Genomic DNA, 11,511 nt, shown 5'->3' with positions numbered 1-11,511 from the left:
CGTTAACGGAGGCCCAGAGAAGTGAAGTGACTTGCCCAAAGTCACACAGCTGACAGGTGGCGGATTCACGATTAGAACCCATGACCTCTGACTCCTAAACCCGGGCTCTTTCCACTGAGCCACGCTGCTTCTCATCTCTTTCCCCCCCAGCCTTTGTACTCTGCTTGTTGATTGAACTTCTTCAGTTGTAAATGGCCCAAATCTACTAATTACAGCTCCATTGTCTTCTGCTCTTAGAAGACATCTCGCCCGGGCACCTCAGGGTGTCAACATTTAGATCCTCACTTACGATCCCAGGAAGGGACCTGCCCAAGGGCATTCGATTTAACGGGGCGTTTAACGAAGTGCAAACTGCACGCTTCAACCGCGCAGAGTAGGAGAGGGAATAGAGATAGAGAAGCAGCATGGCCTAGTGGAAAGAGCCCAGGACTGGGGTTCAGGATCCCTGGTTTCTGATTCCAGCTACCCGTCTGCCGAGTGCCCTTGGGCAAATTACTTCTAGGTGCCTCATTCATTCATTCAGGAGTATTTATTGCGCGCTGACTATGTGCAGAGCACTGTACTAAGCGCCTGGGGTGTACGATGCGACAACAGGGACCATCCCTGCCCAAGAACGGGCTCACAGTCTAAACGGGGGAGACAGCAAAGCAAAGTAGAACAAAACAAGCAGTCTAGCGCAGGCATCATCAAAGTAAATAGAATCAGAGAGATATAATAATAATAATGTTGGTATTTGTTAAGCGCTTACTATGTGCCAAGCACTGTTCTAAGCCCTGGGGTAGACACAGGGGAATCAGGTTGTCCCACGTGGGGGGTCACAGTCTTAATCCCCATTTTACAGATGAGGGAACTGAGGCACCGAGAAGTTAAGTGACTTGCCCAAAGTCCCACAGCTGACAAGTGGCTGAGCCGGGATTCAAACACATCAAATGATATACACATCATTTACAAAAGATTTCCTCATCTGTAAAATGGGGATTTATTACCTCTGCTAGAGAAGCAGCGTGGCTTAGTGGAAAGAGCAAGGCTTTGGGAGTCAGAGGATTTGGGTTCTGATTCCGGCTCTGCCACTTGTCTGCTGTGTGACTGTGGGCAAGTCACTTCACTTCTCTGTGCCTCCGTTACCGCATCTGCAAAATGGGGATTAAGACTGTGAGCCCCTCGTGGGACAACCTGATTAACTTATATCTACGCCAGCGCTTAGAAAACTGCGTGGCACATAGTAAGCGCTTAAAAATGCCATAATAATAATTATTATTATTATTATCTTGGCCCGGCATAGACTGTGAGCCCCATATGAGCCAGTGACCATATTTGATGATTGTATTGTATCCACCCCAGCACTTAGCATGGTGTTGGACACATAGTAAGCGCCACTTTGCAAATACCATGGTGATGATGATGATTAGAGGGGAGAAGTGGACAAGCAGGTAGAAGGATGTCAAGGTTTAATATCCGTTCTCCCTCTCCCTTAGACAGTGAGCCCACTGAAGATTGGGATTGGGTCCAACCTGATTATTTTATATCTACTCTAGCACTTAGTACGGAGAACCAGCAGGGCCTAGTGGAAAGAGTTCTACCCCCAACCCCACCACTTGCATGCTGTGTGACCTTGGGCAAATCACTTGACTCCTCTGTGCCTCGGTTCCCTCATCTGCCAAAGAGGGATTCAGTACCTTTTCTCCATCCTACTTAGGCTGTGAGCCCCATGAAGAATCTGATTATCGCGTATCTGCTCCAGACCCTATTCCAATGTTTGGCCAACAGTAAGCATTTAAATTCTACAGTTTATTATTATGCTAGGATTGATGTTTTGGAAGTGGGCTCGGGGGTCAGGGTTACTCAGGGAATCCTGTTGTGATCCCTCTTTCTGTCCAGAGAGAGAGAGAACGTCTCACTGAGGCCGGCCCAGTCAGGGTCCTCAGCAAGGCTTTTATTCATTCGATCATATTGATTGGACACTGGCTGTGTGCAGAGCACTGTACTGAGCACTTGGGAGACTACGATATAGCAATAAACAGACACATTCCCTGCTGAATGCCCTCTACTTCCATCCAAAGACACCGGGCTTTTCAGAGGAAAATGGAGTCTTTAATTCAGCAATCAAGATGCTCAAAACAGTTCGGTCTCAGAGACCCATCAACAGGTCATGATCTGATGGCAGAGTCAAGGGCAGGTTCGGATACAACCTCTCACCGGTCACCCTGGATGGGAGTTACCGTCCGAGGCTTGGGGTGAAGCCAGGGTCGTTTCCGACCTTGCGGAGGCGGGAAGGGAGGTGAAAGAGGTCAAAGGAAGAGCCACACGAGGGACAGAGATCAAAACTAAGGCACTAGAACACGCAGAACGACTTCAGCCTCTCCAACAGGGAAGAAAGAATAAAGCCCGAGAGCCACTCCTGTGCCAGAGCCTGGCTCCCAGATCCTAGGCGGGCCTGAACTTCATCTCTGTGAACTTGAAGGAATAATGAAACCCTTTCCCGGAGGACCAGTTGATGCCGTCGGCGAAGCTCGAGTGAGATCCAGAGAGGTACTGCCCGTTCAGGTTGGAGTCGTGGCAGTTTGCAAACCACCAGCCTCCCTTGTGAGTCACAGCGCAGTTAGAGGTGCTGTCATCGTTGTCGCGGTCTCTGGTGGTGAAGGGTTTGTCGTTGTGCCCGGCCAGAGAGTCACCTGCAGGGAAGTGGGTCACTGGGTACAGCTTGGCACGGTCCAGATACCCCAAGATGGAGGGGGGCCAGTTGCCCTCCTGACCCTCCAGCCCCAAACTACTTGTCAAGGGACTCAGGGGCCACAGGGACTTGTAGGTTTGCCAGACTGCCAGCGGCCTAACCCACCACCGGCCCCCGGAAACAAGGTAGAGGCTCACTTCGAGCTCCAGGCCAGACCTCTCCCCAGGTAAGACTAGTAATATTTATTATTGAGAAGCAGCATGGCCTAATGGATAGGATCCGGGCCTAGGAGTTAGAAGGACCTGGGATCTAATCCCCATTCTGTCACCTGTCTTTCTGTGTGACCTTGGGCAGTCACTCAACTTCTCCATATCTCAGTTAGCTCATCTGTAAGATGGAGCCCCATGTGGGACATGGACTGTATTCAACCTGATTATTTTGTATCTGTTGCAGTGCTTAGAACAGGGCCTGGAACTTATGAAGCGCTTCACATACCATTTTTAAAAAATTGTGGAATCGGGTGAAGCAGCCTGGTCTAGTGAATAAAGTGAGGACTTGGGTTTGAATCCCCATTCCACCGCTTGCTTATTCTATGACCTTGGGTAAGTCGCTTAACTTCTCTGCGCCCATTTCCTCAACTGTAAATTGGGATTTCGATGCCCGTTCTCCCTCCTATTTACACTGTGCTCCCTTTATTCACCCTTCCCTCAGCCCCACAGCACTAGGGTACTCATCTGTAATCTATTTATTTATTTGAAATGTCTGTCTTCCCCTCTAGACTGCAAGCTCATTGTGGACATGACTACCGGCTAGCTCTGTTCTATTGTACTCTCCCAAGCGTTTAGCACAGTGCTCTGCCCACAGTGAGCACTTAATCTGATTGATAGTAAGGGTTTATAATATACCAAGCACCGTTCCGGACACGATAGAATCAGATCAGACACTGTATGTCTCCTGATCTGTCTGGTTAGCCCTGGGATATTGTCGAATTGTATTTTCCAAGCGTTTAGTACAGTGCTCTGCACACAGTAAGCGCTCAGTAAATACGATTGAACGAATGAATGAAATTCACCTCTAGACTGTAAGCACATTGTGAGCAGGGAATGTGTCTGTTTATTGTTATGCCTTACTTTCCCAAGCGCTTAGTACAGTGCTCTGCACACAGTAAGTGCTCAGTAAATAGGATCGAATGAACGAAAGGTCCGGAATGGCTCCCGGGGGCCTTCCGAGACCCTGGATCCGGGAACTAGGTAGGTTGGGAGCTTCAGTGTCCGGAAACCCTGACCTCTCCGCGCAGCTGAGGGTGGGAACCTTTGTTTTAGGTGACAGAGCTGCCCAGAGGAAGGGGAGTTTTCTGTGAACTACCCTGCTTCTCGTCGTCTGGTCGATATTCCCCCCGCACCCAGGGTGGGTGCCCACACCCACACTGTACCGGCAGAGCCGCCCTCAAACTTTCCCACGGCCAACTTGTAGTTGTCCGTCTCTCCAGCCACCTTGAAAGAACGGTATTTGGCAAAATAATGGATGTTGTCAAAGTCCCTGAAGTCGACGCGGAGTTCGTTGGTCCCTGAAAAGAGGATGAGAAAGGAAATCAGGAGAACCATTTTTCTGGCCAGGGGCAAGAAGAGCTGGTGTCTGCTCAATCATCCTCAGTCCACCACCGGCAGATCCCTCTCAGGCCAGGTTGAAATTCCTGGGGGAAGGGGAAGACCCACATTAGTTGCCCAATTAGGGCAGGCCTGGTCACCCCTCATTAAGGGGAGAGAGGTCTTGGGGAAGGAGCTGAATGGAGCCTGTTGAGCCAAAGTTTACCCTCGTCTGTTCTCCCTCTCTCACTTCCCCCAGCCACGTCTGCTCCACGCACCCAGGGTCTGACCCCCGGATGCTATTTCCTGTGGTCGACCCAGGCCACTTGACCACTCAAGGCCACAGTGACCAGGACCTGGGAGGTCACGGACAATCCTCCGGGATCTCCAACCCGTCTGGCAAATCCCCACCGTTCCCGAGGCTGCTAGGTTCTACCGGACCCTGCCAGCTGCCCCAGGGGAGTGGACACGACCCCATCTCGTGGGGGTCCCGAGGAGAGGGGGGCGGCCCTGATGCCACAGCTGGACTGGATTCAACCCCCGCTCGGGGGATTCAGTGGGGTGAAACCCTTCTGAGGACGGGAGCTGAGGATCCTGGTCCAGCTTGGGGCATCCTCTCTCTGGGACCCCTAGGCCGGTGGGGTCCAGGCCTGCCCGGCAGCTCAGAGAGGAAGAGGCTGAGCCCCGGAAGGGGCTGAGAATCGGGGAGGTGGCCTGTACCCTCAGAGGTCAGGCAGTGGATGTTGTCGTTGCCCAGCCAGAAGCCGGCCAGCTGGCTGCCAAAGCCCTTCTTGTAGGTCGTCCAATCCCGGTAGAAGTCCACGGAGCCGTCCACCCGTCTCTGGAACACCTGCGGTGAGGGGGCAGAGGGCGGCAGGGGTGAGTACCCCTGGGCTGGTGGAGCTGAGCTTCCCCTTCCAGCTGGATGAGGGCCTTTCCCCCCAAAATCCTCGCTATAAAGCAGGAGCATTCCCCAGTCTCCCTCAGCTCCTGCTCCCAGTCCCAACATCTCAAAGATGGGGCCTGGGGAGGACATGACCTATGACTGGGCCCTTGATCTTCTGGATTTTGGGGGTCTCTGAGGAGTTTGTGCCCCCTGCAACACTTAGCTAAATGCGCAGAGCCTGTCAACCACAGACCTGTCTCAGGGAGGTGACACAGATTCGGGGGAGCTAGAGGAAGTTTGGGGGTGGGGCAACCTAGACTCTAGACTGTAAGTTTGGGCAGGGAACATATCTAACAACTTGGTTGTGCTTCGTTCAGTGCTCCGCATGCAATAAACGTTTGATGAATACAGTCGATTGATTGATTGATTGAAACCATCTCGACAGCGGGTCCCATTGAGCTCAACGTGGAGGCCGGACTGATGTCCGGGTGGAGAAGAGATGATGGAGATGAAGTAGGGGCTGGAGCAGAAACCCTGGAGGTCCCAGATAGGACGGGGGTGGAGACCAAGGCTCTAGGCTCTAGGGCCAGAGCCGTATTGGTGGAAGAGGAGCCCTTCTCCTGCTCTGCGTCCCTGTAGCGAGAGGGTACTGAAGGAGCATGGCACATGTGCAGGAGTGAGGGAGCCCCAGAAGTGGAGAGCCGAGGGAGAAGTTGCTACGAGAACATCTTCCCACCCCTGAGTGGCAGAGTCATTTTGGTGAAAACCCCCTGGCCAACGTCTGGGCCTGTGGGGCTGGGGGAGAAGGGGAAGCTGAGTGAAGTCATTTTCCCTGAGGGGCAGTATGGAGGGAGAGACTCAGGAGTGCCCAGATTCTGGGGCTCAGGGCTCCAGAGCCCCAGGTAGGCCAGCCAGGAGCCAAAGGCCCCTCCTGGCCGTGTTCTGCCAGAAGGGTCGGGTCCTGTGGGGGGCCCCGGGCTCCACTGACCGTCCAGCCGCCGCCGTCGGTGTCCATGTCGCACAGCACGGTCAGAGGCCCACAGCCGACGGGGTGGATGGTGTACCAGCCGCTCAGCAGTCTGCCCATGGCCTGCAGCTCCTGGCAGTTTTTGGCTCCTGGGTATACGCGAGGGGTGAGAGGGCAGTGGGGCTGGGAGCAGGGATGGGCCAAGGGGCCCATTTGCTGCATCCAGCAAGGAGGAAGGTCTGTCTGGGTCCCAGACCCCAACTGAGCAGGAATGGTCCTTCCGGGCCCCCGGGGCTGCCTGCTCGGGAGAAGGGAATCCCATCCCCATGGGGCTGGGAAAAGCCATGAAAGAGGGAGGGAGGGAAGAAGGAAGGGGCAGAAGGTGGTGAACGTCCAAAACCCCAACCCCTGCCCGGAGAGCTGGAGGAGCCGGCCCTAGGGCCCAGCCTAGCCCAAGAGTCCCGGCTACTCACTTTTCTGAGCCAGGAGACTCTCCAGGTCTTCCTTGCCTTGGAATGAAAATAGAGGGGATGTCAAGGCGGGGAGTGAGATCCTAGGAACCCTGTGTCTGCTCCTTTCAATGTTTGTTAAGCAATTTGGGGGGAAAGAACTTCATCCAGCTGAAAGGGGGGACCTCGGGTCTGCCAGCACAGGAGTGCTCACCCCTTGAAGTCCCCTCCTGGCTCCCCTCGCTCTTCAGACCACCCCGCCTGCCACCACAGACCTGCCTTGGACTGGACAGGGGAGAGAGACCCATTGCCTGCCATATCTTATGATCGATGGACCTGAAGTTGTGTATAGGTCACTCTGAGCCCATGACCAGCATAGGGTGGGCTGTGCCCTAGGAGAAGCTCAGGGGTCGCTGGCTTCCCTGGCTACAGGTTCAGTGGTCTCGGCGGCTGCCCCGAAGTCACAGAAGGCCCTGGGTGACTGCTGGATCACTGCAGCTTTGAGGCAACCCAGTTACTCCAGCGGACTTGTTCGCCCTGGGGCTTGTCGTCCCTGGGCTCGATTCTTTCTTTGTCCCCTAAGTTTCCCCCTGCTTGTGCTAGGCAACCATCGATCAGTACGTTGGCACTGCCAGCCTGGCCCAGTGGGAGGACTGGTAATGCTGGGACTCTTTTTAACTCCCTTTCATAAAAACCGTCATAATAATAATAATAATAACACTTCATATGTGCCAGGCACTGTACTAAGCTCTGGGGTGGCTACCAGCAAAAATGGTTGGATACAGTCCCTGTCCCACACGGGCCTCACAGACTTCACCCCCATTTTACAGAGGAGACAACTGAGACACAGAGAAGTGTAGTGACCACCTTGTTACTGTTTTTTCTTCTTTAGAAGGCAGTTTCAACAGAATGTGACATTGGTCAAAGGATTACATTTAACTGGCCAAAACCCCCCCAAACTCATTAGAGTTAGGGTTAGGGACCCTGACTCTGACTACGGGAAGAGTTGGGCGCAATCCGGGGGGCCGGTTGGCTTAGGCTCCTGTGCCTTCAGCCTGCCGTTTTTCTGTTCGTTCTCAAACCGTAAGCTGTGGCCGGGATCTGTGGGGTTTCTTACTGAGGATAGTCAGCGTCCCACGTTCTCCTTTCTCCCCTGGAAGAGAGAAGCTGGTTTCAGGGCATAACCACTCAGGGGTCTTTCTTCCCTCCCTCTCCATATCTTCAGAACCTTATCGAAGGCACAGCTCCTCCAAAAGGCCTTCCCCGACTAGGCCCTCATTTCTTCTTTTCTCACTCCCTTCCGTGTCGCTTTATTCACCCCTCCATCAGCCCATTAGCACTTATGTCCACTCCAGAATATATTTATTTCTATTAACGACTGTCTCCCCCTCTAGCCTGCAAGCTCGTTGTGGGCAGAAAATGTGTCTACCAACTCTGTTCTACTGTATTCTTCCCAAGCGCTTAGTTCAGTGCTCTGCACGCAGTAAGCACTCAATAAATACAATTGATTGATTTGGGTTTCCATGACAAACATGCAGGGAGCAAGGCAAGTGAGGCCTGAGTTCGAGTCCTCACTCTATTCTTGATGGAGAGGAAGTAAGAGAAAAGGAAACCAACTGCCACCTACAGCCAACTCTTGTACTGTACTCTCCCAATCGCTTGGGACAGTGCTCTGCACATAGTACGTGCTCAATAAATATCATAGATGTCTCCCCTTCTAGACTGTAACCTCGGCATGGGCAGGGAACGTGCCTGCTAATTTTGTTATACTCTTCCAAGCGCTTAGGACAGTGCTCTGCAAATAGTTAGTGCCCAATAAATACCACTGATTGATTGATTGAAATCCAGGCATCGCTATCTTTTACCTTGAAGTCCAGGAACCCCAGGAGCCCCAGGTATTCCTGGCGGGCCTACAAATGCAAGAGAGAAGCATCTGGATCAGAAGCTGAACCCTCCAAACTCTCCAAGACAGAAGGGGAAGCTCCGACCCCCTAAGAGGGAGCGATGGAATAGACCTCAAGATAGGTGAGACGGAGAAAGCATAGCTGTCCTTCCCTCTCCCAGATTCAATCCAGGCATCGCCGTCTTTTACCTCGGAGTCCGGCTGGTCCTGGAAACCCAGATGCTCCTTGAATGCCCGGCAACCCTACAAATGCAAGAGAGAGGGGTCTGGATCAGTAGCTGAACCCTCCAAACTCTCCAAGGGAGAAAAGGAAGACCCTATCCCTTGAGAGGCAGCGATGGGACAGGCCGCAAGAAGGGTGGGACAGAGAGAACATCTCAGATTCTAGACTGTGAGCTTATTGTGAGCAAGGAATGTGTCCGTTTGTTGTTATATTGTACTCTCCCAAGCACTTAGTACAGTGCTTTACACACAGTAAGCGCTCAATAAATACGATTGATTAATTGCATACCCCAGCCGAGGGCAGGGTTAAAGGTTTGTGCTCTTCTACCAGTAGTAGCGGTGCTCGGACACCAGACTGTCCCCACAACTCCTCATGAGGCTTTCAGTGGCGAATCTCCCACCAGAACCCAACCCTCTCTTCCCACCCCCGTGGCCACCCATAGCTTCTCCCTGCAGGCACAGGCACGCACCCGGGAATCCAGGCGGACCGGCGGGCCCTCTGGGGCCGGGGATTCCAGGAGGTCCGGGTGGGCCTCGGAGTTTGTCGGCATCTGTGTATTCAGAGAAGAAGGCAATGGGAGTTTAATACCTGTTCTACCTCCAACTTAGTCTGTGACCCCCATGTGGGACAGGGACTGAGTCCGACCTGATAAGCCTGTATCTACCCCAGCGCTTAGAGCAAGGCTTGATGCGTAGTGAGTGCTTAACCAAAAATATGTCGTGAAGCAGTGCGGTCTAGCGGGCCTGGAAGTCAGAAGGATTAGAGTTCTAATCCCAGGTCAGCCACTTATTTGCAGTGTGACCTTGGCAAGTCACAACTTCTCTGGGCCTCAGGTAGCTCACCTATAAAATGGGGACTAAGACTGTCAGCCCCATGTGGGAGAGGGACTGTGTCCCACCTGGCTAGCTTATATCTATCCCAGCACTTAGAAGAGTGCTTGACACATAGTAAGTTGGTAACATATCACATTATTAATAAGTCAAAGAGAGAAGTAGCATGGTCTAGTGGAAAGAGCATGGGCTTGGGAGTCAGAGGACCTGGGTTCTAAATCCCAGCTCTACCACTTGCCTGCAGTGTGACCTTGGGCTAGTCCCTTCCCTTCTTTATGCCCTGGTTCTTCTGTTCTCCCTCCTATTTAGATGACGAGGCTCACGCAGAACAGGGATTGTGTCCAACCTAATTCACTTATTTCTACCTCGAACGCAGCTGAAATGCAGGGGGAAGGTGAGGGAGGAAAAAAGGGAGAGAGGAAAATAGAATTGTGGTTCTGTTTGGAGGGGAAAGGGAGAGTTTCGAAAGAAAAAAAGAGGGCTCTGACCATTGGCTTTAGAGCTGACAGGGCTTAGTACAGTGCTCTGCACAGACTAAGCATTCAGTAGAGGTCACTGATTGATTGAGTGGAGCTAGCAGGGCTCCTTACAGGCTCTGAACTGATCCTTTCCCATCCTTGCACCTTTCCTGGTATCTGGACTGCCACCTGCTTCTACTGTTCACTGCCAGTAGTTTAAGAGCTGGAAACATTGGTGGTCAAACAATATTGAGCTGATTTACAGACAGGTGAGCTTTAAGCATTTAGTTTTAGTCAATTCTCTGCTGACCCATAGAGTCTGAGGGGCTCAGATTTTAATTCTTTGAATAATAATAATAATGATTTTAATATTTGTTAAGCACTTGTTATATGCACATTCTACTGGACGCTGGGGTAGTTACAAGATAAACAAGTCCCACATGGGGCTCACAGTGTAAGTAGAAGGGAGAAGAGGTATTGAATCCCCATTTTGCAGATGAGGAAAGTGAGGCACAGAGAAGTGAAGTGAAACTCAAGGTCACACAGCAGATATGTGGCAGTGCTGGGATTAGAACCCAGCTCCTCTGACTTCCAGACCCCTGCTCTATCCACCAGGCCAGGCTGCTTCTCCGCCCGGGGAATTCTCCTACTTGCTCACCCACCCACCCGTCTGCAAGCCCCATGAGCCCCACGTAGGAAAGAGACAGCATCTGATCTGATAGGCTTTTATCTACCCCACCGTTTATCACGGCCCCAGGCACGGAGTAAGCGCTTAACAAATATCCCAATTGTAGAAAAAAATATGCTAAGCTCCCCATTCGATTGTAAAGAATTAGTGCTGTGCTCTTAGTGCTCTGGAAAAATATCACTGATGGATTAAGACTCCTCTGGACTCATGGGGCAGTCAACTTCACTCACCTGAATCCTTGTTCAGGACCTCGGCCTGAATGATGGCAGAGGCCACCCAGAGGACAGTGAGCAGGGCTTGCTGTGCAGTGTTCCCCATGCCTGGCACCGGTCCTGGGCTGGCAGTTGCCACAGTCTCCCTCCTGGGTCCTTTCTGCCTTCCCGTCTAGCGGGGGCGAGGTTTATATAAGGATTCCTGACCAAATATCCACCCCTTTACTCTTTATCCCAGTCCTATGCACATTGTCCACGTTAGCTATTTTCCCAGAAACACAGGACATGCCCTCTGCCCATGATAACTGTGGCACCCTGTTTCAAAACAAGAGCAGAGAAGCAGTGTGGCCTAGTGGAAAGAGCAGGGCCTGACCGTCAGGAGACCCTGGTTCAGATCCTGGCCCTGCCTCTTGCCTGCTGTGTGACCTGGAGAGAGTCACTTAACTTCTCTGTGACTCAGTTTCCTCATCTGTCAAGTGGGGATTCGATAGTTCCTCTCCTTCCTGCTTAGACCGTGAACCCTATGCGTGGTATCGGTGGAGATACTCTACTATCCCAGTGCTTGGCACAAGGTGAGCCTTTAAAAAATACCACAGTTGTTTATTATTAGAAATCTCTTTTGGAGGGGGAGAAGAATC

At 52.2% G+C, this 11,511-nt stretch overlaps 1 protein-coding gene across 2 annotated transcripts; it reads right to left on the bottom strand.

Moving 5' to 3' along the window:
• Positions 1-2,069: 2,069 nt before the first annotated feature.
• Positions 2,070-11,043, bottom strand: FCN2 (ficolin 2). 2 transcript variants are annotated; one of them, XM_007670263.2, is made up of 10 exons: positions 10,892-11,043; positions 9,155-9,235; positions 8,652-8,705; positions 8,425-8,469; positions 7,677-7,712; positions 6,584-6,619; positions 6,132-6,259; positions 4,978-5,107; positions 4,104-4,238; positions 2,070-2,672 (listed from the first exon to the last, which is right to left on the bottom strand). In XM_007670263.2, the coding sequence occupies exons 1-10, from the start codon at positions 10,977-10,979 to the stop codon at positions 2,425-2,427; spliced, it is 981 nt and encodes a 326-aa protein (XP_007668453.2). In that variant the 5' UTR covers positions 10,980-11,043; the 3' UTR covers positions 2,070-2,424. The 2 variants fall into 2 exon arrangements, with proteins under 2 accessions (XP_007668453.2, XP_007668454.2); XM_007670264.2 differs by lacking the exon at positions 7,677-7,712.
• Positions 11,044-11,511: the final 468 nt, after the last annotated feature.

This window comes from Ornithorhynchus anatinus, chromosome X4 (genome assembly GCF_004115215.2).
Source record: "Ornithorhynchus anatinus isolate Pmale09 chromosome X4, mOrnAna1.pri.v4, whole genome shotgun sequence".
Lineage (NCBI taxonomy): Eukaryota > Metazoa > Chordata > Mammalia > Monotremata > Ornithorhynchidae > Ornithorhynchus > Ornithorhynchus anatinus.
Note: the sequence above shows the minus strand (reverse complement) of the source record. Positions and strands in the feature narration are given on the sequence as shown.

Excerpts from the sequence above, each read along its gene's own strand:
- FCN2 (XM_007670263.2), bottom strand. The coding sequence starts at position 10,979 with ATGGGGAACACTGCACAGCAAGCCCTGCTCACTGTCCTCTGGGTGGCC. Across the intron at positions 6,620-7,676 it reads TGGGACGCTGACTATCCTCA|GCAAGGAAGACCTGGAGAGT; the intron begins GTAAGAAACCCC and ends TTTCATTCCAAG. Across the intron at positions 4,239-4,977 it reads CCACTGCCTGACCTCTGAGG|GGACCAACGAACTCCGCGTC; the intron begins GTACAGGCCACC and ends TCCTCTTTTCAG.